The sequence below is a fragment of the Argiope bruennichi genome, chromosome 11, assembly GCF_947563725.1.
Source record: "Argiope bruennichi chromosome 11, qqArgBrue1.1, whole genome shotgun sequence".
NCBI classification, from domain to species: domain Eukaryota; kingdom Metazoa; phylum Arthropoda; class Arachnida; order Araneae; family Araneidae; genus Argiope; species Argiope bruennichi.
The window spans coordinates 81,007,691-81,033,468 of NC_079161.1; the positions used below are offsets into that span (position 1 = coordinate 81,007,691).

At 32.9% G+C, this 25,778-nt stretch overlaps 1 protein-coding gene across 1 annotated transcript; it reads right to left on the reverse strand.

The window, feature by feature from the left end:
• Positions 1–25,137, reverse strand: LOC129956707 (mucin-2-like). Its single transcript, XM_056068640.1, has 3 exons — positions 24,907–25,137; positions 18,989–19,017; positions 1–1,084 (listed from the first exon to the last, which is right to left on the reverse strand). The coding sequence occupies exons 1-3, from the start codon at positions 25,135–25,137 to the stop codon at positions 1–3; spliced, it is 1,344 nt and encodes a 447-aa protein (XP_055924615.1).
• Positions 25,138–25,778: the final 641 nt, after the last annotated feature.

Here is a 25,778-nt window from a genome sequence, read left to right on the forward strand (position 1 = left end):
CTAAATTGTATTTGTGTCGGGATATATATATATATAGAAATGGCGAGTTTGTGTAGGAGTTTGTGTAGGAGTTTGTGTAGGAGTTTGTGTAGGAGTTTGTGTAGGAGTTTGTGTAGGAGTTTGTGTAGGAGTTTGTGTAGGAGTTTGTGTAGGAGTTTGTGTAGGAGTTTGTGTAGGAGTTTGTGTAGGAGTTTGTGTAGGAGTTTGTGTAGGAGTTTGTGTAGGAGTTTGTGTAGGAGTTTGTGTAGGAGTTTGTGTAGGAGTTTGTGTAGGAGTTTGTGTAGGAGTTTGTGTAGGAGTTTGTGTAGGAGTTTGTGTAGGAGTTTGTGTAGGAGTTTGTGTAGGAGTTTGTGTAGGAGTTTGTGTAGGAGTTTGTGTAGGAGTTTGTGTAGGAGTTTGTGTAGGAGTTTGTGTAGGAGTTTGTGTAGGAGTTTGTGTAGGAGTTTGTGTAGGAGTTTGTGTAGGAGTTTGTGTAGGAGTTTGTGTAGGAGTTTGTGTAGGAGTTTGTGTAGGAGTTTGTGTAGGAGTTTGTGTAGGAGTTTGTGTAGGAGTTTGTGTAGGAGTTTGTGTAGGAGTTTGTGTAGGAGTTTGTGTAGGAGTTTGTGTAGGAGTTTGTGTAGGAGTTTGTGTAGGAGTTTGTGTAGGAGTTTGTGTAGGAGTTTGTGTAGGAGTTTGTGTAGGAGTTTGTGTAGGAGTTTGTGTAGGAGTTTGTGTAGGAGTTTGTGTAGGAGTTTGTGTAGGAGTTTGTGTAGGAGTTTGTGTAGGAGTTTGTGTAGGAGTTTGTGTAGGAGTTTGTGTAGGAGTTTGTGTAGGAGTTTGTGTAGGAGTTTGTGTAGGAGTTTGTGTAGGAGTTTGTGTAGGAGTTTGTGTAGGAGTTTGTGTAGGAGTTTGTGTAGGAGTTTGTGTAGGAGTTTGTGTAGGAGTTTGTGTAGGAGTTTGTGTAGGAGTTTGTGTAGGAGTTTGTGTAGGAGTTTGTGTAGGAGTTTGTGTAGGAGTTTGTGTAGGAGTTTGTGTAGGAGTTTGTGTAGGAGTTTGTGTAGGAGGACAAGTATTTAGAGGCGTAATTACTCCTGCCGTAAATGCTCTTAAAAGAGCAAACTGAATTCTTCAAAGGCTAAAATACATGTGGGAAAATATGGGGCTGACTTAACTCTTGACTCAATTAGAGATGGATATTGAATGGGTAACTCACTGGCAGTTAACCTTTCCTCCAAACATTTACTGTAGCTTAACAAAGATTTTGATCCGGTAGTCATGTTAATAGGAAATATTATTTTGTGTAAATATTGTGCCCAAATTAAACTGTCTGGAGTTGCTTCATGAGTTGATTCTTCATGCATTTGCGCTTTAGTTTCATCTTTTGTTTCACTGTCCAAAGGCCTAAGAATTCAGCTAATTTAAGGCTTCTCGCCTAATCAATTAGAACTTTATTTCGATAAATAAAATGCTTAGTCATTCAAATCTGTTTTTTACTTTCATTTCTTCAACAGTCTTTTTATTTGCATTCTTTACTTTCTGGATGCTTCTTTTCTTTTGAAGTATACTGTTGAATGTTTCATGCGAAAGTCCGTTAGGGTCTAGTTCTCTCTTTTTGGAAATCAAACATTCCTTTATTTTCAGCTAGGAATTTACACAAGAATTAAATAAAGTCATTTGAATTATTTCTCCATAGACCCGGGCATTGCTTCTTATCTTTCTTCTTATGTAACAAGCTTTGCTTCAAATCTTACCATGGTGAGAAACGATTAAGAAATTAATCTGAGTTTCATGATTAAACGTTGGATTTATCCAAGCGATGGAAAAAGAAGCACTTAATATCCATTTGATATTAGAAATCCACTAAAGAATGTAATCTAAAATTCTGAAAGGACTTTTACAGGCATAAAGTGTTTCCAATTCTAATAAACTTACGGCACACTTTCTTGCTTCTATGATTTTTTTTCCTGAACTCTTTAATATTGAATCGGATGTAGACAAATATGAATACAGTGTACCAAGAATCTCCTTTGTATCAAAGTGGAAAAGTTAGAAATAATAAAGGTTAAAAACAGTAGAGTAAATGAAAGTTAAAGTTTTCATTCAGAAGCACGACTTTTTGTTTATTTGGTTGGCGGGCTGTATTTAACTATATTGAGAACAAGATTTAGAACCATTTAAATCATCTGTCAATGCAGAACTGCATTTTAAGTTATTCTCAATTTGGATTTCATGAATATTAATTTTATAGCATAAATAATGGTCAAAATATGATAAACGACGTTTTTCGATTTCTATCGGATAATCGAGACTCGATTAGACTAACTAGTCTTTCCAAATAATTAGCGACGGATAAGAATTAACTGCAGACATCAGATGTTCATGGAATTTAAGTTGCTATATTTCTTGCGGTAGTCTAAGGGCAGTCAATTGAATAAGTAAATACAGGTTGCTCGACGGCGATAAACGAAACTGACAAAACTGAACAATTTAAACAAAATGAGAATAATAATAAATCTTTAGCTTCTTGCAGCACCCTTGTTTATAGTTAAAGCGGCATTGAATGAATGATTTTGGGCAATAGAATTGTAGATATCGTGGATGGCAGTTTATCAAGTTTTGATAGGTGGCTATTATAAGGGAATTGTATAAAACCAATTTTCTCTTTAGTCTTGTGGATGTTCATTGTGATAAAGCATTCTTTAACGAAGAAACTTGTGAACGTATAAATGCACTTAAAATTAAATCGGTAAAGTATATTAACTTTAAAATTTTAACTTTCAGAATAAATTACTGTAATATGGAGTAATTTTAGTTTAGATTAATTTCAAAATGAAATCAACAAATTGACTGCAAAATAATAAAAATTTCGAGAAATTATTAACTGAATATTAGATTATTGAAATAAATAAAAACTTTGTATTTACTTTTCTAATAAAGTAATTTATTTCGAAATGAGTGCCTGCTGAAGAATCCCGGGAAGGCAATTATCTGCCATGCGATAAATTGCTCCGCCGAGAAAACAAAGCGCGACATAATGTAGCTATCTCCTCGGGAGGTCAACCCCTTATTTACATCTCAAAACTACGCAACTGACCAGTCTTGGATAAAATTTTAATGCTTTAACGTGAATTTAAACGTAAATAAAAACTTTGTATTTACTTTTCTACGCTCAATATTTCACCAAAAATTTGGAGAGGGTCTACTTGTGTCAAGGCCAGGCCAAACCAGACCAGATCAACCCCACACTGAAAGGTCCAAAGCCACTCAACTCGCCAGCCGTAGACTCGCCAACTTCCTCTTGTTAATTCTTTATTGTAACTTTAATAAATAATACAATATAGCACATTTAATCATTTTATATTAAAGCAGCAAATAAACATCTTAAGGATACAAACAAAATTAAACAGAATAAAAAGCATTCCTATTCAACCTAAACGTGCCTAGTGATATTTTAGATAAGTTTTAGACGATTTAGTTTTTTTCATTGGGTCTAAGAAACCAAGCCGTTAAAATCGACGGACTTCCCCTGATTAGTATATATAACGAATCCGTAAACATATTCCGCTCCATAAGTTAAACCTCGTGGACAGATTGAATATTCTCGAAATAATCCGAGTGTTCTGAAATGAATTGCAAATAAAATCTTGTTTTATATAAATCCCCACTTTATGCAAGACATCCGTAATAGTTTCTAAGAATCCAAGCATCTATATATAAGGAAAATATTTGACAAGGAATTGTCCATTAAGTCGTAAATTTAGTCTTAGCTTTTATTAATAATACTGATATTTAAATTATTGCATTTTAAAATAATGCACGAGTTTAATATTTCTATCCATTGTTTTCATCGTTGCGTTATTCATTTTTTTGAGGGAAAATCTGTAAAATTGAATTTCGGCTGATTTTTCTGCTTGGCGTTCTCTGAAGGCATTATAAACAATACAAATCAAAACCCACTTGCATTGTTTTCTGAACATCTATCGCTAACCGCTCCATGGAGGTAGAGTACCTCCATATCGCTTCAAAGCATGCAACAGCGATCAATGATAAAGTCGTAACAAGCTTAACAGGTTCTTTCTAAGACGCTTAGTATTGCACTTCTAGAATTCGAAGCACTGTATCCTCTGAAGATAGACATTAGAGTCGTGTTAAGCTAGTTCTTAGGTTAATCATATTATAAGGTTTACTATATCTCCTTATCGGCTAAGTAAGTTGGGTACTATGCGATAAGTTGGTTTAATAACACTTTAAAATTTTAAACGTTACCTAATTGTTAATTATCTTAATTTTATTGCGAGGTCTTTTGAGTTCAGGTGGGGGAAAAAAAAGGCAAGTCCTTGCCCCCTTAGTGTGAGTGAAGTCCTTGCCCCCTTAGTGTGAGTGAAGTCCTTGCCCCCTTAGTGTGAGTGAAGTCCTTGCCCCCTTAGTGTGAGTGAAGTCCTTGCCCCCTTAGTGTGAGTGAAGTCCTTGCCCCCTTAGTGTGAGTGAAGTCCTTGCCCCCTTAGTGTGAGTGAAGTCCTTGCCCCCTTAGTGTGAGTGAAGTCCTTGCCCCCTTAGTGTGAGTGAAGTCCTTGCCCCCTTAGTGTGAGTGAAGTCCTTGCCCCCTTAGTGTGAGTGAAGTCCTTGCCCCCTTAGTGTGAGTGAAGTCCTTGCCCCCTTAGTGTGAGTGAAGTCCTTGCCCCCTTAGTGTGAGTGAAGTCCTTGCCCCCTTAGTGTGAGTGAAGTCCTTGCCCCCTTAGTGTGAGTGAAGTCCTTGCCCCCTTAGTGTGAGTGAAGTCCTTGCCCCCTTAGTGTGAGTGAAGTCCTTGCCCCCTTAGTGTGAGTGAAGTCCTTGCCCCCTTAGTGTGAGTGAAGTCCTTGCCCCCTTAGTGTGAGTGAAGTCCTTGCCCCCTTAGTGTGAGTGAAGTCCTTGCCCCCTTAGTGTGAGTGAAGTCCTTGCCCCCTTAGTGTGAGTGAAGTCCTTGCCCCCTTAGTGTGAGTGAAGTCCTTGCCCCCTTAGTGTGAGTGAAGTCCTTGCCCCCTTAGTGTGAGTGAAGTCCTTGCCCCCTTAGTGTGAGTGAAGTCCTTGCCCCCTTAGTGTGAGTGAAGTCCTTGCCCCCTTAGTGTGAGTGAAGTCCTTGCCCCCTTCCTGAGTGTGAGTGAAGTCCTTGCCCCCTTCCTGAGTGTGAGTGAAGTCCTTGCCCCCTTCCTGAGTGTGAGTGAACCTTAGTGTTTTTCTTCCGAAGCTTGGCGATTAACTTTGCTAGCGAGTTCATCGGCAAGCTTTTCAGTTTTTAAAGAAATAACTTTGGAAGATAATTACCAGAAAATAAAATCGATTGGTTCTTTATGCACTAAGTCTGGTCAGTGGGAAGAATATTAAATAAAAGGTAGAAACTATACGCTCATGGAAGGCAAAATAGTATCAAATCGTGTTTTATCTCTAGTGGATACGGATTTTGAATTCTAATGCAATATTACGCATCGTGGTGAAACCAGTTAAGCTTAGTGCGATCTTTTCACAGGTTCCTGTGGAATGCTTTGAAGCGAGATGGAGGATCCTATCATCCGAGGAGAAATTTGCGGTATTATGTTCAGAAGTCAACGCAGGTGGGATTTGGTTTGTTTAAAGCCATTGTAAATAGTATGCCAAGTAGGAAATGAGTTGGTGTCCAATTCTACACGATTCTCCCCTCTCGAATGAATGAATGCCTTGATAAAAGGAATGGATAAAAATTTAAATTTCTGATAATTTTTTTAATGGAATCATTCGAACATCTGTTTTAATAAAGTTATAGTTGATAATATGAAACGCTACTACGCGCATCCAGGTCCCACAAAACTAGTATTAAGGTAAAGATTTTTTGAGGCGCTAAGAGCCTTGAAATGTTTTCGCTTTGAATCGTCTTATTAAAATTTGCTTTCCGAGTTGAGATAAGCGCATTCAAATATTACTGAAGTATAAGTTGTATTTTCAGCAACATTCAATTTAAAATATTTTTATTTTATACATCTTGAGTAATTACTCCATCATATAAATTTAGATTCAATTTGTGTCTACCTGGTCATTTTCTCCAAGCTTACTTGGATAAATTTTTAAAGAACTTTTTCGATAATATTTGATTCTATTTAAAATTCTTAAAGCTACAAATTTTTTAAAGAATCATCTTTTATAAAATATTTAAAGCTTCTAAGAATTGCAATAAAAATTCTATCGTGTCTGCGCTTTGAACGATTCGTTAGGACTAAAGGCCGTACCCGCATAATACGTTTGATAGAAAAGGGCAGAAGCCATCGATCTTCCCTCACCGATACAATGCCAGTCAATTTAGTTCTTTAGAATACTAATATTTTCTATATGTTAATTTAATCCTAGAGTTTTAGGAGAAATTTCCATTAATGAAGTTATAGTTAAAAAACAGGATATAGAAATTGAAATGTATTAATTATCGAGGTTCCAAGGTGGAAGATCGCATTTTAATATTAGTCGATAGGTATTTCGTGTTCTGAAGCTCTGTTTGGCGTGTACATGAACTTTTCTAATAGAAACAGTCTCGTAACATCATAGGTCATTAAAATAGTAATTGTTCGGTTCATTCATCTACTAAATTTCGTAACATTTCACTTTTTGTCTTGTAAACTAAAAAGAAATTAAATAATCCTTTTTTAGCTTTTAATAATGGAAGAAAATTTCGTGTTTTAAATAGAATTTGAAACAAAGAAAACGGTTCTAATGTAATACATTGTTGGAAATGGAGCAAAATTGTTTTTAAAAAAAATTATAAAAATTTAACAATTGGACGATTACAAAATTAGTCTAGTTAAAGAAAATGTCTAAGTAATTTTAATGATATAAAAAGTATTTTACATTATAGTATTTGGGGAAATTAGGAAGGTGAAATGTCAAAATTCAGCTGAACTTAAAAAAATTTTTTAACTGTTTTAAACTTTTAAAATTTTAACAGATAGAGGTCAACTTTCCCATCCTACAAAGTGTATACGTTCCAAAACGTTTAGTAGCTCTATGGCAAATGGTCTGGCCTGTGACACACACACACACACACACACACACACAGTCTGTTTTTAATTGAAAATTAAATACAACTAAATCTTTAAGAATTAATTCTTATCGGTCAGAAATTAAATGCTTAGAAATTTCAAAATACCAGTTACATAGATAATTTAACATTTTTCACTGCACCTGTCTTTTGCATACCTAAAAACGGCTGTTATAAGGTTCTTATTGTCGTTTATAACTAAGCTTAAAATATTTAAGTGTATTCGTCGCAACTCAAAAAGCATACGTTCACTCGATTTTGTTGGTGAATCAAGTACCAATTCTAATGAGAACGGATGAGGTGAATTTTGTTAATATTTGTCTAATATTTAAATTTGTTTAGATTCAAATAATCCGTCAGTCGGTTTCTGTACAAATTTTTAATGGAAAAATAAGATCTTAATGGGGTCTTCAAAACAAGTAAGGAGGGGAAATAAGATTAGTTGTTTGTAATTTGATATTGTAGAATATGAAAGCTTGAAATAGAATTAAATGGCACAATAATAATTCTTATCATTGTGATTAAATTTTTTTATTAAATACTTCTAATGGTTGTTCGAGATCGTGAAAAAGAAATCTTATTTTTAATGTGATATTTCGACTTTCCTTCGCCAAATACAGTCATTCAGGGATCATCAGTTTTTGTTGACATTCTTTTTCTGTAACACCTTAAGAATTCAGTTAAGGTATTCCTGTGTAGATACGTCTATAGCCAATGGATTGTCGAGAGATGAGATTGCGCAATTTCCAATGTTTTGAAAGGTACAGTTTTTGTGGAATGACAATTCACTAATGGCAAGTATTCTCGCTGGTATTGTCTTTAGATTTCAATGAAGTACATAGTTTTAAATATATGCCTTGTCTAGTAAGATTCTAAAGAAATGTTATTGGATTTTCTTCCCCCACTTTTAAGGCTGTGGCAAACATCCTTTAGTGCCTAAGTGTGCGGAGATGCTCCATTATTTAGCAAACAAGGGAGAATTGATTGCTTCTTGTTGGATCCCTGGACATGCAGGAATTTTGGGCAACATAAAGGCTGGTCGGGCTTCAAAAACTGCTTCTCTAATACTTGAACATTTTGTGACTTTTAATGATTCCCTACAGAATGTCAGGAATTTAATGATGAAAAAAATGAAAGAATATATGGAATGAACAGCTATCCAACAAACTGCATATGTCACGTCCTTCTGTCAGACACTCGAATAAATTTAATTTATATCGGAAAAAGATGTTATATTGACTTGCCTAAGAATGGGTCATATTAGAATGACACAAGCATTTGCTCTGCTCAGAACCCCTTCCTACATGCCTACGTTGCCAATGTATTCTTTCGATAAATCATGTCTTCATAGAATACCCAAATTTTGACATAAGCAGACTCAGCCATTTAACGAAGAATATTATCTTAAAAGACTCGGTGGTAGAAACTCCCCATTAAAACTTCTTTTTCCGAAAGATGCAGGTTTTGACAAACTCATTTGAGTCCTTCTCTAGCATATCATTGGAAGTTCAACTGAGACACGTTTCATACAATTCCTTTTTCCTTTTAATTGACATTTAAAGAATGAAGTGGTTCTATATCTCGTATTTCTTCCAGCATAGTCAGATACGGCTCTTGCGCCAGAAAGTGCAACTAAACCAATCAACCTTCTCCAGTCACTGTCATTTTATCGAAATGCAATCGTCAAAAAATAAAAGCACAATTTAAAATACATTAAATTGCACCTTAAAGTAACTATCTTTCTGAAGAAATTATTTAATCATATTTCTAAAACGAAATTATGAATTGAAATTTCTGCGACCAAAAGTTTTAAATAAAAGAATTTATGGTAGTTCTCGAAAAGACTTTGAAACTATTACAACTCTGAAATCCCGTCAACACAGCGCTTTTTGCAATTTTAAATTCATAACGTCTACAATAAAAGTGACTTGAAGTGAAAAATCAGTTTGCCTAGAAACTTTAATATTGAAGTTCAGTTTCAAATTTTTCCATTCAAATTTGAAGTCTTTCCACTTTTTTTAACAAAAGTGAACTGGCATTGGTTAAACTTTTGCTCTTGGATGTTGCCTTGTTTACTATTGAGTAAATTGCAGTGATGGATAGAATTGATTTTTCTGGCGTTCAAGTTTAATTTGGTTACAAACTTTCTATTTTGCAAAATGTAATTAGAGCAAAAATTCTTAGCACTGAAATGGTTGAGAGATTGAATCTGATTCAATATTACATTTTCTTGAATACGAATAACATACATTGTATATCATCGAACTATTGGGAGTAATTTTCATCTGTTAAATTTTTTTATATTTGCTCAAAACAGTTGAGCTGGTTGGCTGGCGATGATCCAGCTAATGTTTAATATAATGATGTGCTTCTTACTCGAGCTACAGTACTGATGAAGTAGTTGCTTGTATTCTTGCCAGCCGAAAACATGTCTGCAACCTGTAATTTTTGGATAGTTTCCCAACCAGTTTTTTCCTTATATGGAGCGAATCTACGTTTTGGATTCAATGTTCGGTTATGGCCGGTAATACATATTGGTATTTATTGCTTATTGCCTCAATCCCCTTCTGCTACCTGCACTTTTATTTTTGAGAAGATATACCATATAAGATATATAATATTGTGGCATATATCGAATATACGACAGCCGGCGTCCTGGGCTAGGGGTAGCGCGTCTTCCCCGTGATCTGAGCGTCCTGGTTTGGACATGCTTGTTCACTACCCTGTGTTCTATTTATGAGGTGTGTGAAAGAGACCCCTGTAAAAAGGGATTGTGCAAGCAAGTGTGTTATTGTCATCTTCATATGAGCTAAAGTCAGACTTCTGCCCTCGGGTGCTCATGGGTCTTTACCCCCAAAGCTATTGCACCACTCCTTCCTCGATCTCTTACTTGGTTTAAATTGGAGTTCAATCCAAGGGGGATAAGCAGCAGCAACAACATACCAGGACATATACTCAAACTTAATTTGTTGCGGTATCTCATTGTATCAAAGGTATTTCCAAATTGCTTGGAAAGTGACCTTTTTGAGTTCATGGAAATAATTATTCGCAAGTATGTCGTTAATTATCAGCTTTGATATTCATTTTTAAAGTTAATGGCAGTTCTATTCCAAAGAATTGTTGAACGGCTCAACACTGGGGGAAAAACTTTAGTAATTCCTTCAAGGTATTTAAAGGTCATCAAATATTCAATATAACTCTTCCACTTTTTAAAGTGAATGTAGTCGCAGTAATAGAATACGAATTTTAGTCAAGTTTAAATTTAAGGATGAATCGATTCCAGAAACCACTTTTGAAAGTTTATTTAATAGCGTCAACATCCCCCAAACTCTCTCGCATACTTTCTAATAAACTTGAAATGCCAGAGAACTCCTTACATAGCATTGGCATACTATAGTTACGAGGTATTAACTTTTGCATTGAATTTAGTAATCTTATTGAATCTATCGTATTCTTGGCGAGTTATTTGGCGATTAATCCCTGGCATGATGACGGGAATGGCATACGATTCAAAATCATAAAAGTTCATCAAATGAAATATTTGTTTTACAAGGAAAACTTTTCTTTATTTAACGTTCTTTTATTTAACGCAAGTTAATAGTGATATTAACCATCGTTGGTTAAAAGTGACGTAAAAAATAGCGTTCTAAACGTTCACGAGATATTATGTCAACTAGTACCAATTGAAATTTCCAATAAACTGAGAAATATTCAGTATCATCTGCACTCTTGTTATTAGCATCTGAAATGAAGCAAGATATTTTCCGAAAAAACTTGTATTGTTCCACAAAACGGCCGATCACACAATCGAGAAAGAACAATGCCGCCTTCTCTGCTGAGTGCACCTTGGTGATCAAATATTCTTAAACAGCAATCAATCTTTAAGATGTATTTGTTTCCCCAGTAGGGAATAAGATAGTAAAATTATATTTAATGTAACTGCATAACTGCTTGATACCGACTCCAATTCGTGTTTCAGATCATTTCACTATATTACTGCGAGCCTCTTCATAAATTTTGGGATCTTTTGGGGAAAGACACTTTTAAATCTTCAAATTTTGTTTGCTGCATATAGGCTTAGTTAAAATCCTTACTGTGATTTGCTTCTTTTGTTTAAGGAATTTGATGCAAAGTTAATTTAAGAGATTTTCAGATGCATCGGCTGAGGTTTTTACACGGTTGTTTGTCAAAAACATTTGTCCTTATTTGCTACAATGAATGGAATTACATCAAGCAGGGTGCTTTGATCAAGTATTGCAGATGGATAAATTTGAACGTCTTTCTATGTTCTCAAATTATGTTTAATATTCTTAAAACAATCCTCTAAAGAAATTATAAACATCTTACTGAGCTAAATAGTTACGCCTTTCGCTAGATACCTTGGTGAAAGTATGTAGTAACGCATTTTTTAACTTGCGGAAGAACAGATGAGCTTTTGGGGCAACTTATCGATTACCTTCCCATGATAGTCAACTAAGATACATTTACAAATATTTCTTTTACAAGCGGATATATCAACAAGTCTAGTTGATTTTGCCAGTTATTTCATTAATCTTATATTCCATTTTTGATTAGATCGGATTTTTCTGTTGACATTTGTGCAGAAACTTCAAACAATTCTAATTAAAGTATTGTCGTAAAAATTATCTACATGAATATCATAAAGATCTTTCTGGTTTTTTGCTTTCTGCAATGCCTTTTCGTCAATAGTTCTTTAAGCAAATCGATTGGTATGCATGGATCAGATCAGCATGTTTTGTCTGAATCTTTATGCCATAAAATAATTCCCAGAAGTATTGAAACTTGTACAGTCTGTTAGTTTTAAGTATTTTCAGATATCTTTTCATACCAAACCACTGCTTTATAGTTTTGCCTTTTCTTGAAATCATTCGCAATGCATGGGAATTTAAGTAACTGAAGACTTTCCATAACAGGCACTTCTCGTTGTATTAAATTTTACAACCAGATCGCATCTTTTAATCGTGTCATGGCTAAATAAAGCCTAAATTCAAACAATTCCAAAATGAATTCATCTTTTCCCATCAGAAGTAAATTTTTCTTTTCTCTCTACATCCCTGAATTCACGTTACTTGATGAAGACATTGTATAATTTAATTGTATAATTTCCATTCTAATCAAGGAATTTTTTTGTAAACTTTCCTCTGGCCCGCCAAGTGGCAAAACAGAATGAAACAACCTTTCTCCTTGGTCGAAATTTATTCTTTTTCTATAAACATCCAAAGTAGCTTGTTCACTATCGCTTATTAAGCAACCTCGATACCATGTCATTACTTCATTCACTATAAAGTCCGGAGGTTAAGAACCTTGCATTCAAGAACTCCATGACACTCTCCTCAAATCAGCAATCACTTGTTCAGATTATATCAAAATTGAGAGCCCTGCAGAAATCTTGCATACAAATGTAAAGATAGAAATGATAGGGAAAAGTTTCACATTGATTTGGTATATCACCCAGCATTAACCGACTTGACCATTTTTAATATTTTGTCAAATCTTGTAATTCTTGACTTAGTCATGGCATTATTTATTAATATTAGTTATTCAATGTAAATGGGTCTCAGCTTGTTTGAAAATTTATTTTTGAAATTTAATTTGTTTAATAATTTCTTTTTCATCAAACTTCACTGTACGCATTAACGCGTCAAAGTGTAACAACAAATGGACTTAAGGTGAGGTCACTGTTATCCATATTTTAAAGATTAAGTATTTTTGAAAAAGCTTATTTTCCTTTTTGTATTTCATTGATTTAGCTTTACCGATTCAGCGATTGTAAATTGTTTCGTATATGTGTATGTGAAATTATTTGACATAGATTCAAATATTATGTTTTTGTAACATTGCTGTTTATTAGATTTTATGTTTTGTCTGTTATTGCAAAGATCTATTTTGTTGTAAATAAATCCTGCTTTTTATTCAAATTTGTTTGAAGTGTGATAACTTTTGTTCCTCTCATCAATGTTTCAGTTTTAAACAATACTTCTACTAATGTCTTTAAGAATGTTGGTTTCAAGTCCCTCATTTTCAATTTTCAAACAGACATCGTTCCGTGAAGGAGGGGGGGGGGGTCCAGTTCAGGTCTGGTCCTCGTCATCTGACCACGGTTCAAAATTACAAGGTCCTTTCCAAGATAGCCCTTGTGTTGCTTTACAACGGGACTTTAATATAACTGACCTTATTTCCAATCTTAAAATAATTTGGAATAATTTAATTACTGAGAGAAGTGGTAATTTTCTGAATTTTCACTTCGTAATATAAAAGTCGACATTCACAAGAACAAATTTGTGTGCTTATGGACTACTATTAACTAAAGTATTGTCAGAGTAGCGAAGGTAACTGGTGCATGGAATAGTCCCCTGTCTTCCTCGTCACTGTGTCATTAGCTGGAAATTAGACGCAAGATTTTTAAAACTACACTTTTAATTTTAAATTTGTTACTCTTTCGATAGTTTGAAAAGAAACCCTATGCTATATTTTTAAGGTATCCGAACACGTTTGAAACAGTTTTAGAAAAACATGGTGTAGACATACTTCAACCATATTTCTGGGTTTAAGACTCCTCAAAATTAGCAATAAGATGCCAATATTTGAAATAAACTTTAAAACTTCTTAAAAAATGGCATTTAATAGTGTAAATTTAAGCAAATTCTTTAAAAACTTCAAATTGGCTACACCAAAAACTAGTACTCTCATCCGAACAAAACTTGTACCAAATTAAACTACATAGTTTCCTCTAGGGAATGAACTACAATCGTATGGTTATAATAATAAAAATTCTAGAACCATTCGAAGATTTATCATGAAAGTTTTAGTAAATTTATGACGTTATTAATCAAACAATAGGCTGTAAATTAAATATTCCTTCAATCTAAATTATCTTAGTTCATTCCATATTAAACAGTATAAAGACCAAGTCGACCAAATTTCATAGTAATATGATAATTATATTTTGAGTTATTTGATTTGAAGTGAGCAAAAACTAAAAAAATCATTTTTGAGAAAAATGCATTTAAAGTATACAGTAACATGTTTTAATAATAAATTATGTTTGTACAAACTTAAAATTCACCATATTTATAGGTTATATCTTCCTCCCCATCTTTTAATAATTTTCCTTTTTTAATCATTTTAATTTTTTTCTAGCAATTTTTGCATTTGGCAGCGAATGCCGCCTAGATTCATTTATTCTGTCTTTGTCGAGGTCAGCAAATGCTCTAACTGCATTTGCACTAGGATACACTCCAGTAACTTTAAGGATAGTCAGTAATCTTATAAAACATTCATTAAAATGTACTACAGACATAAATGCCCTTAATCTGAGGGTTCGGAACTCAACAAAGAAATCTTTAGGTACAAATTTCCACAAAACATCGTTGAAACTCTCATTGGCATCTTGCGTTTTTCCGTATTTAAAACTAAATTTGTGTTTATACAACTCTTTAACATGTTTTTGGCCCTTTAAGACGGTACTTCCGGTTATTTAAATGTCCACTTCCGGTTTACCGATCATTACGAAAATATTAATCTCTTGACTTCTAATTAACGCGGAGATAAAACTAAACCTGTTTTGGATAGCTCAGACTGGTCTATCCAATAAAAGAATTTTTTTAAATGCCATTTTTAGCGAAAATTGACCTTTTTAACATGTTTGGATACCACAATGTTTGATTTACTTATTTACGCAATTATTGCTAGATGAACTATTTTCATAGAAAATCTAACTTGCATCGAAAGAAGACGAAATTTATTCATTTATTTCACCCAAATAGGGTTGTACCTTGATAGAGTTAAGAAAAAAAAAGCAACTTGGGGAAACGGAAAAGTTCTACCCAATTGGCTGAAATTTCGGTTGTTTTACCGATTAGGAGATATTCAAAATATCAAATGAGTAGTCTCAACTCGCGCCATGTTTGGCTCAGATGGCCAGATCCGGCTTTTGCGCCTTAGAATTTTCCTAATCAATCGAATGTCTTCGGCAGTTGTGACTAGGAGATGATTAATAGACAAACCAAATTTAATCATCTAATATATAAAAACGAATTTTTGTTTGTCCGTACCTTATGCGCTGCCGTACCGTTCAACGGATTGCGATAAAACTTGGTCAACTTATTGCTTTCACCTGCGAGAAGGTTACATTTTAAAACCGATAGTTGACAAAAGATAAACAATAAGCGGCAAACAGCACATGTCATTCGGAGTTCCTCGCATATATATAAAAAAATTAAATTGATTGATACAAATTAATGCAAATGAAATCGAAAATATTTAGTGCAAGCACTAATTTTCTTCCTTCTCATTAATGAATAGTTATCTACACAGGATGTTGTCATTCCGCGTGTACAGTATTTTGTCTGCGGCAAAACGCACTTATATATTCAGAGTTTATCTCGCAAAATACAAAATAGAATTATTACTATCGATGTTGATCAAGATAATTCATATAGAATGGAAATTTTCTTGAGAAAACGGTAATTTTTCTGTTTATTCAGTGAATCGACGAACGATATTTCGTTTATACAAGCGTATGTCGTGTTGATTGCTTCGACAAAATATGTTCCCAAACTTTCGTCACTTAATAGATCTGCCAGCGCATTACATAGAAATAAGCCAATTCGAGCTTCTGAAACAAACGAGAAATAACTAGTGAGAAATAAAGGAGATCGTTTATGAATTGCAAATTCACGTGCTTCAGAATCTCAAAATCAACATGCGGCAAGCATCGAAAAAAAGCGTTTATATATTACCTGATCACGCGCCGGATATCAGCTAGTTTATCATAAAATTAATTTAATATTTGATTTTTGACTTTTATGAATTTGTTCTTTAAATATAAAATACTTATAATATCAGTTGAGACTCGTTAAATTTATCAGCATATTAATTCAGTTCATGCAAAATATTTCATCACGAATATGAAAGCGTAAACATGTCTCCTTTTAATTAGCATTAAATTCAGCTACTTGTGGGAAAACTTTTATTAAAAGGAAAGATTTAAATATTTTTAAACGTTCGTCTTATTCTTGCAAATTAAACACTTGCTCCATAAATAAAAACCTAATTGCAACGACGAGAATATTGCAATTGAAAAGAAAATAAGAATCGGCTGTTTCATGTAAAAATATTTGAAACTATTTGGTTTTTCTCAATTTCAGAATAATTGCCATAATATTAGACTTCCTCTAGTAGTAAAGATGCTAATAGTAAATGAGTAAATTTGCTTTCTACTTTAAGTTTATAAAGCATAATTGTTTTTATTCACTTTTATGATATTAAGCAATACAACATATAAATCGGTTTGCAAGTTCAGAAAACTCTTTCTTCAGGAGACTTCATATTCAAGTGCAAAATAGAAACTAAATGCTTACTGTTTTACTTTACTTTGATGAATAATCCCTTGTTCATTAAATAGTTCATAGTCAAACTGTGCATAGTTCATGTTTCGATTGTAACATTCGCTGAATGCGTTTTGCAGCAATCTGTCCACCAAAACTGGACATTTTTATGATTTTATTCTTTGTTAGAATACTTATCATCTAGTGTCAACAGGTCTAAACATATTAATGTTGTATTTATTATCATGTGAGAACATGTTGTTTTGGTTAGGGATGTGTAGGCAATGAATATTGAAGCTCGAAATCGCGTAGGCAATAAATAAAGCATAAATGGCAATTTTCATCATCATTGAATCGTATCTGTCTTTTACCTGCTTTTACCAGTATTGCATTATTATTATGTAGGCTTCTTTGAAGTAGATGTAATAATAAAGGTGTGTGTGTGTGTGTGTGTGTGTAAGCTTATTTTGGTTGAAGCAGAATGCAGGTTCGAAGACACTGACGAAAAAATATACATTTTAAAATTAATTTTAATATCCATTCCGGGAAAGCAATTTATTTACAAGCAGGCGATGACAAGGTACATCCACAATATCGCGAATCAAAAGCAGAAGTAAGAAAAAGGGGCGAAACAAATGATCACTAGTCTTATATAACATGGGATATGCGGCCACGTGGCGATTGAACACACGTGTTGACCTTTGACAAGGGCAACGGAGGGATCATCTTCACTTAATACGTAGAACTGATTGCGCAGTAATTTTTACACAGCTTCAGTTGAATTAAAAGTGGAATGAGATCAGGAAACAAGAGAACACTTTAGAACGACCACAACATGGACCGAATTTGGCAAAAATTTTAGGAAATTAATTTAGATTAAATTAGATATTAAAATATCATTGCATATATATAAATAGGGATAGAGGAGTCTCGTGGTTTCAAACCGGTTTAAACTAGTTAATGACTTAAATTTATTATTTTTTAAATCATTATTTGTCTTAGTTATGTTCTCACATGATAACTTGAAATTTGCGATCGTAGATTTCATTTAAATTTTAATTGATAATCTTGGTCTACTTGAGAAACTGAGAGCCAGAATGAGACAACTCATTTAGGCTAAATAGTGAAAAACATCAAATCCAATGTATGGGTTATTTTACTGTTTTCTTCAGAATCATTTTTAAAATGTAATTTTTTTAAATATGTGTGTTACTAAATCGAATTATTTTGATGATCAACGCCGAAGGGAAATATTCAATTTTATTTCATCCAGTCATGGTATTACTTAAAAACTATTTATAAACTAAATATTTTATTTATTTTTATCAAACTAAAATCAATAAAAAAAAATCTAGTTGTAATTTCAGGAGGGAAAGAATAGCCTCGAAACTGGCATTGTCTAAAGGATGCAAGGTTTCATCCGACTCTGAATGCTACATGGCTCCGGAATTCCAAATGATTATCTTAGTGTACTGCTAAAGAGATTCGACCACTGCATTTTAGTTCTTTGTAGAAATCTTAAAAATTTTACAGAATATCTATTCTTAGTTTTCAATTTTTGTCCGACTTTCTGAATATATTCTCATATATTTTTTAAAGAATATCTGTTATTCCACATAAATCATTTGGTACAATTGACCTTAAACCAGTTTTCAAAATTTCTTTATCATACGCGATACTGTCTGTTTCGAAGAAATGTACTTGGCTTATATCGGTATCAAATAAATCAAAACCTAAAAATGTTTCCGAATATACCACACTTGTTTAGGGGGAAATGTCTTCGACACTTTGCAATATCTTTTACAATAGATCCTAAATTCGTTTTTCAAAATTTCTTTATCTTCAGTGATATCGTCTGCTTATATAAAACGTAACTGGTGTATATTGATATCAAATAAATAGGAGCTTGAAAATGTTAACAAAAATATACCACCGCTTGTTTATAATGGCAAATGCCTTCGACATTTTGCAATATGTTTTAATAAATAGTCGTTTGGGACCGGGATAGCCTGGTTGGTAGGACGTTATATTCGCCTCCCTTGGGTTGCGAGTTCGAACCCCGCCGCCCGAAAACTCCTCGTGTGTGTGGTGGCTGGCACACGTATAAATATGTCGTGTTCACAAAGTCCTCCATGTCGAGAGTAATACTCACTGGGGGCACTGAATCAGGGGCGATCTTTCTCTGATTCAGGTCTAAATTACGATCTGTGGATGAGTGAATGAAATGCATGAATGAAGTCAGCCTCGTAAAAAGGATTGTGACGTGTGTGTCGCTAAGTCGTACTCTTGGCCCTAGTTGGCGTTATTGAAAAACAAGAGACGCACCCTTGGCTTAAAACTGACTTCTAAAAGCAACGGGCTTGTCTATGACAAGTGCCATTAGAAACAACAAATAGCAAATGTGAGGTGAAATTCCATTGCTCATAAAAATTATTTTTGCTATGGAAATCTAAAAACATGAATTCGGAAAATCTCCCAAAGCGCAATACTGTTCTCTAATTCCATATTCTTCCAGTATTTCGCGGCAATACGGTAACCAGAAACTGTGCAGATTCCTGGCTGTTTTTCTCTACATTTTCTTTTATTCTATGCTGTCCACATCCTCTCGAAACACGAACTTACTTGACTTTGAAACCACCTGCAGAATTATACTTTAAACAGAAATATAGTATAAAATAGTCGAGAATTTTTTCATCTAATGTGATGTGATCCTTTTTCTCTCAATGCGATTCTATGAACTGCCAATTTTCCAAAATGGAACAAGTTGTTTTGAACGTCGATATCCTTATAAAATATTGCTGTAAATATTGACTGGTATAGCAAAGAATTCCACTTTATGTATTTGACGAAAAACGTCGCATATTCTGAAAAGATTGCACTTTGGCAAATCTTACTATAAAAGAAAACAAAATTCTATAAAAACTGGCAAATTTTCAAAAACTATTAAAAATGGCCTTATAGATGTAAAAATTTAACTGAAAAAACAAAAAAAAATCTCAAATATGATTTATATGCATTGATAAAAACTTAGTGTTTCAAACATTTTTTCAATGGAAAATCATTAATTAATTATCGTGTTCGAATGAATGAAAGTGAAGTTTATTTGAATCATAAAATTAAAATCAGTTTTTTAATATTGCCGCATTGAAAAGAAGCAGTCGACTCTCCATTGCCGAATGGTCATAGCACTGGTCTCTTAATCAAGAGATCGTAAGTTCGAATCCCGCTAGAGACAATGCGATTCACAGTTTGTGTAAATATTTAATTCCTTCATTTTATGTTTCTCTTTATTTCATGTTCCATAGGATTCTGGACCTTTCTTTAGTTTACCAGATAAGTGTTCTGGATTTTTCTTACTGTCTCCAGAAGAGTATTCTGGAACTTTCCCTGCTAGTATAAAAGCAGAAGATCTGTCCGTCACTGTGTTCTGAGTTGAGTTAATAAATTGGTTTAGCTCTACTTCTTGTGTGTGTCATTGAGTTCCACACTAAAGTACCTACGTGACAATATATTTCAACTAAATTATTTTTCATCACTTTCCCAAATTTATATTACAACTATACACATGTGCATGTCATTTAATATAATTTCAAATTCAAGATAGAAAGAGAATAATTATATCAACATTACTCTTAAAACGGAAATTAGGGAGATCTTTAATTAAATTAACATAACAGCTCAAATACTGTGAACTTGATGTTTATCACATTTTTGGGTGTTACTTAAAATAATCATTTGTCAAGTTCATAATGGATAATGGGTAAGTCAGTGTTAAATTATATCCTTCGACCTTTCGCAGCCTCAAGAAATATTATTCTAAAATATGTTTTACATAAATATTTTTCTACTTTCTATGACAATAACTATATTTCTTCTAGACGCTATTTCTCTGAATCTTTTAAATTAAAAAAAAAATGAAGGAATATGTTCCTTCTCTTCTAGATATTATATAAATACAATTGACTGTATTCTTAACTGCAATAGTGGTCATTGTTTACATTATTTTTTAATAAAAATTAGTCATTTATTCAAAATACATAATTTAATAAAAACTTTATAAACTACACAGTGAGCCAAATTTTGTTATTTTAAAAATGTTTAAACAATTCTTTGTTTAAAAATAATTTATGATCAAATCAACAGCTGTCTTCCTCAGTTGTGTTTTTAAGAGATTTTTCTTAATAATTAAATTTTCACATTTGGTTTTACTGATACTATCATAAATAACTGGTTAAAGTTATTCTTCAGCTTCCTTTATTTTTAAATTTGATTTTTGCTGTGCTATTTCATTTCTAGTCAATCGAATAGTTAAAAATATTTCGGCCATTAACATGTTGAATTCAAGGAGTATTACCACCGGTGGCCCAGTTTGGATCAATGTTGTGCGTATTTTAACACTAAACGTACCACAACCGGTCAAATGACCGATTATGAACTTTTGCATCGAAAATGCGCATCTTATCGCTTTTGCACATTTGATTTCATGACTTTTTCTAAGAATTATATACAGTTAATATTCTATTTTTTATTTGTATTTTGTTTATTTTGAGACATGCTTGCCGTATACCATGATCTACCACAACAGGTCATTTGACCGAGAGAACAATTTATTGCTTTATAAGGTTATCAGATCATAAATTATGATGTAATGCGTATTCAACGTATTGTATTCAGTTAGTTTCACATTCTTGATTTAGCTGACATAAATGAATTTTATGCAAGCAAACGACAGACGAAAATATCTCGAGACAAGATTTTTTTACTCCAGTTAGCAGTAGAACTTGCCGCCGATTTTCGAGAAGCCCGTGAACAACCAAAAGAAAGAACAAATACAAAACGATCGATGCCTAAATCTATTACAGATTCCTATCAACGTAAGACATGTCAAATAAGATATTGTAACGGAAATAAAACAGTCAAAATTTGTTCTAAATGTGAAAAATATGTTTGCGGAAAATGTACAATAAAAACACCCTGTATATGTAAAAAATGCAATAAGCAATGAATTAAAAATTATTCTTTTTGTTTGTAATGCAAAGAAATTGACACTATACAATTTTGTTTAGTTATAATGAAGTTAATTTTTTTATTTCCTTTCTAACATTCATATCTCATACATTCAATCAGGAAACAAAGTCCGGTCATTTGACCGGCTATGGTAGAAGTAGGTATGTATTAACTGTTGGTATGTTTAGTGTTAAGTATTCTCAAATCACTGAATTATTTAAAAAAATAATTGTGATAAAATCAAGTCTGTCTGTCAAGCGATAAAATCAGTTTGATTAAAATTTGTAGATTTTTTTTCTTTAATATTTTTTTTCTGTGAATATTTCCATATTTCATCTATGAATAACGAATGAGTCATTTCGAAAGACATGCGTTGATTTGTCGGTGCGTTGCCAATAAAATATTTTTAAATGGGAATTTAAATATGTGAATTAAAGATTTTATTCGCGTTTAGCGTATATGAATGCACTTGTCAATGCTTATCTAATAATAAAGATCTTTACTATAAAACCATGAGTTTCTTCATTTGACGAGTCTGCACTGAAGTCTGGTTTATAGAGGCAATCATTTGCAATTCCCTACAAATTAAAATGTTCTTGTAATTTTTGTTATTAAAACGTTAATGTTATTTTGTGAGATCGTCGTTTCAATTCATCTGGTTTTATGAGCGTTGATTTCTATATCACTCGATTTAATTTGCTAGAAAACGTTATTTTTGTATATGTATTGAATCTTTAAATGATGGAATTGTACCTATTAGTAAGTTATGATTAAAATTCAATTCCAGTTCTAATAAGGTACATAAATCCAAAATGTCTTAAAGAATTTTAAATAACTCTTTGGAACTTTCAGAAATCCAAAATATAACTTTAATCTGCTTAAAGGGATCGTGAACTTCGAAATCAGCACAAATGAACGAAAACATGGAATTTTATTTTTATCGTTTCTTCACCAAAATGTTTCTTCAACTAAAATAGTGTTATAAAATATATTGTTCAGTAAAATAAATATTTTAAGGGTTAAGAGATAAAAAAAAAGTGTATCCATAATGATTTTTCACAAAATGATATTATAATTAGATTTAAATCTTTGAAATGTTCCAGTTGTCTTAATCTTTGAAGAAATTAAATGAAATTCATAATAAAGATTTCGGTCAAACATTAAAAGAAAATGGGATATGTATTTTATGTTTAAAGTTTTTTTTTAGGTAGTTAAAAGTCAATTTTAGTTTAGAAAAATATAAAATCCCTGTAAAAATTCGGTAAGTGTGCATAAAAATATTGATAAAAATTAGCATTTAATTGGAATTACAAAAACATATGTAGTTTTGTTCCAAATATATATTGGGTAATAAGAAAAAATAATTGAAAAAAATGAAAAATTAAAATGCTTGGGATGTTTTGAAATTTTAAATTGTATGTACTTTAAATTTATTTAAATGATATATTTCATTTTAAAATGTTTTTTTTTAAGTATTTTGACTTATTTATATTTTAATACATATACATAAAATGTTTCATAACCCTAACTAAATGATTCTCAAAAGTGTCTCATAGAGTCCACTTCCCCCTTAAAACTTTATTGACAAAATACAAATTTTCGTTCAGGTAATTTATTTTGGATTTTTTAAAGCTCTAAAGAGAGCTAAAACGAGGAAATAACTCCAATGAACATGTTTCGCGGTACAGAAATCTTTGAAGGGCTGCCTATTTACTTGAATATTCTTTCTTGTTTCCTTCCTCGTAATAGCATGACTAGTTTGCTTAAGAATTTCAATTTTAATTAATAATTTTAAGATATGTTGGAAAAATCAATATTTAATTTAATGAATTTTTTTAATTATAGTTATAGCGGGTGTGTTGTGGTTTTCTAAAGACCTGCTCGGTTTTAAATACACTATTTTTAATCTTCACAAACACAGCTAGACTATAAAATTCACAAACACTCATCTACTACACACACATAGATAGGGAAGAGTTGTACATAGGGAAAAAGTCGACCTCAGGATGCAGGTCTCCCGTTCAACTGCTTGTCTTCTGTAGAACGCCACAAGGGGGCGCTCTCTGATCGCAGAGGAAAAAGAGGTTCTACATAGTTAAATAGTTATATAGTATCTATATTTTCTGTTACCCACATAGAAATAACTACATAGGGTGGAAATGTTCTCACCCGGAGCTTTCTCGTACATTTTCCAATAATCACGTTGTCCTTTTCCACACCCTAAAATACTGAGGACTCTTGAATAAGGCCTAGAATGCTTTGTTATGGCATTCGCGAACGATAGTTATAAAATACAGATCTGTGGCTTTTTAGTTATATTAACGTCTCGTTGTAAAGCAACACTAGGGCTATTTTGGGACGGACCTCGTAATTTTAAACCGTGATCAAATGTCGAGGAGGACACCTGAGCTGGCACCCCCTCCCCCTCTCCAAATCACACCAGTACAGATCTGCGGCATGAATCTATCATTTTACTGAATCTGTAATTAAAATGTTTTTGAATGCTTTTTTAGCGGCGATTGTCATCGAAATTCGATAGAAGGTTACGGTTGCGATCAACATAACATACAAAATTTTATTCGTTTTAGTCGTGGCTTTACGAGGTATTGTATTTACATGCTTATGACAATACACATCGACAGATTGTTAACCATTTAACGCATTTGGTTTAAAACTTAGCAAATTATATTTTAGATACAAAAGTTTTTTTAATATTTTAGGTGCGCATCCCCCTCCCCAGCAAACAATTATGGACATCGGGTAAAGCCCGGATATGGCATTAGAGAAAATTGGTTACGAAATATATATCTTTGACGGGAATCTTTATATCTTTACTAAACATTTTCTGATAATATAATATATATTTTGGCCGACTTATTGCTTACAGATTGGAACCAAAATTTGGCACTGAGCTACAGTTGTAGTCAAGAGATGATCTGCCGAATTTCATTACATTTGTGAGTTACTGCATTTACGTGCGTACGAAAGTACAGTACCTTCTGGAAAATTCGGTTCAACAATTGAAGAGAATCTATACTTTAAATGTTAAAATCTGTGTATTGAATTTTATTTACTAAACTCTATGCATTTTGTAGTTACCGAATTCATTTGTACGCCAACAGCAGAATGACAGATTTCCTCTGAAGAGATTTTGTTGAAAATTCTATAGGAATACAAAAATTCTGTCATAAATCCATATACGAGGCGCATTCGGAAAATAATTTATGTTTTGAAAAAACAACTAGTAAAAATTTTTTAAGCCATTTTTATTTTTACATAAAAGAGCATACCCTAAACTATTTTTCTACATAGTCACCGCCAATGTTCAGACACTTGTCGTGGCAGGTTACCAGTTTTTCTATACCTTCTTTATAGAAACTTCTAGCCTCATTTTTGGAACACACCTTGTGATAACCTAAGCGGTCTGTAACAATTTCGTACAAAACAGTACGTTAAATTTAAAGAAACTCGTTTGAAAGCTTCGTCATTTTGAAAAGTCTGTTCACATGGATTTTTTCATTAACTTTCCTTACCAGATCATCGTTGACAACAGAAGGCCGACCACTCCGAGCCTCATCGTGGATATTTGTCCGACCATCATTTAACGTTCTAACAAACTTTCTCGCCATTCCATCACTTGTGTCTTCACCGTAAGCATCTTTAACTTGAAGATAGATTTCAGCTGGTTTCACCTTCTTTGCTTTCAGAAATCGAATTGCAGAACGAATCTCACCGTCGGTGGGATCAGTAATTGTCATAAACATTTTAAATGTGTAAAGGGTTCAATTCCATCTAAAATTTTAACTTATTAGTACATGATGTTTATCCGAAATTACATTGCATTAAGAAACGCAAGACTATTACTGTAACATTTTTCTTTTTAGTTTCTATAGTAATAACACAAATATAATAATAAACAAAAATCCAAAATACATTTGTGGATTCTATTTATATCTATAACTATTTTATGGAGCATCTAATCATACGATACTGCAGCCAAAATGTTGTTTTTATTATATGCAAGACACTTCCATCTACTTTGGTTCGCAAAACAACATGCCAAATTAACATACCCACCATATGATGAGAGTACTCAAACAGCAAATAATGCACGAAGAAGCAATAAACGTTGTTATTACGAATTTCATTGTTTAGAAGTCTATTTCAAAAGCTTGGGGCAACTATAAATCCCTCTTGGGACACATATCTCAGGTTGACTCATTGAATTCAAGCCACGGCTTCGTTTCTCGGCGGTTTTGGCATTTGTTTTCAACTTCAAGATGCAAGGCAATCATAAAAGTCAGTAGTAAGAGTACCAAGTAAAACTATTTTTCGCATAAACTTCTAACTATTGTTGCTTTCTTATGGTGGCATTATTATATTTTATTGGTGTTTTCGTTATTTG

Bases quoted from the DNA above. Each gene is read 5' to 3' on its own strand.
- LOC129956707 (XM_056068640.1), bottom strand. From the start codon at position 25,137: ATGTTTATGACAATTACTGATCCCACCGACGGTGAGATTCGTTCTGCA. The intron at 19,018-24,906 runs GTAAGGAAAGTT...TTCTGTTTAAAG, and splicing joins CTGTTGTCAACGATGATCTG to TATAATTCTGCAGGTGGTTT. The intron at 1,085-18,988 runs GTAAGTTCGTGT...TGCTCTTTTAAG, and splicing joins GCAGGTGGTTTCAAAGTCAA to AGCATTTACGGCAGGAGTAA.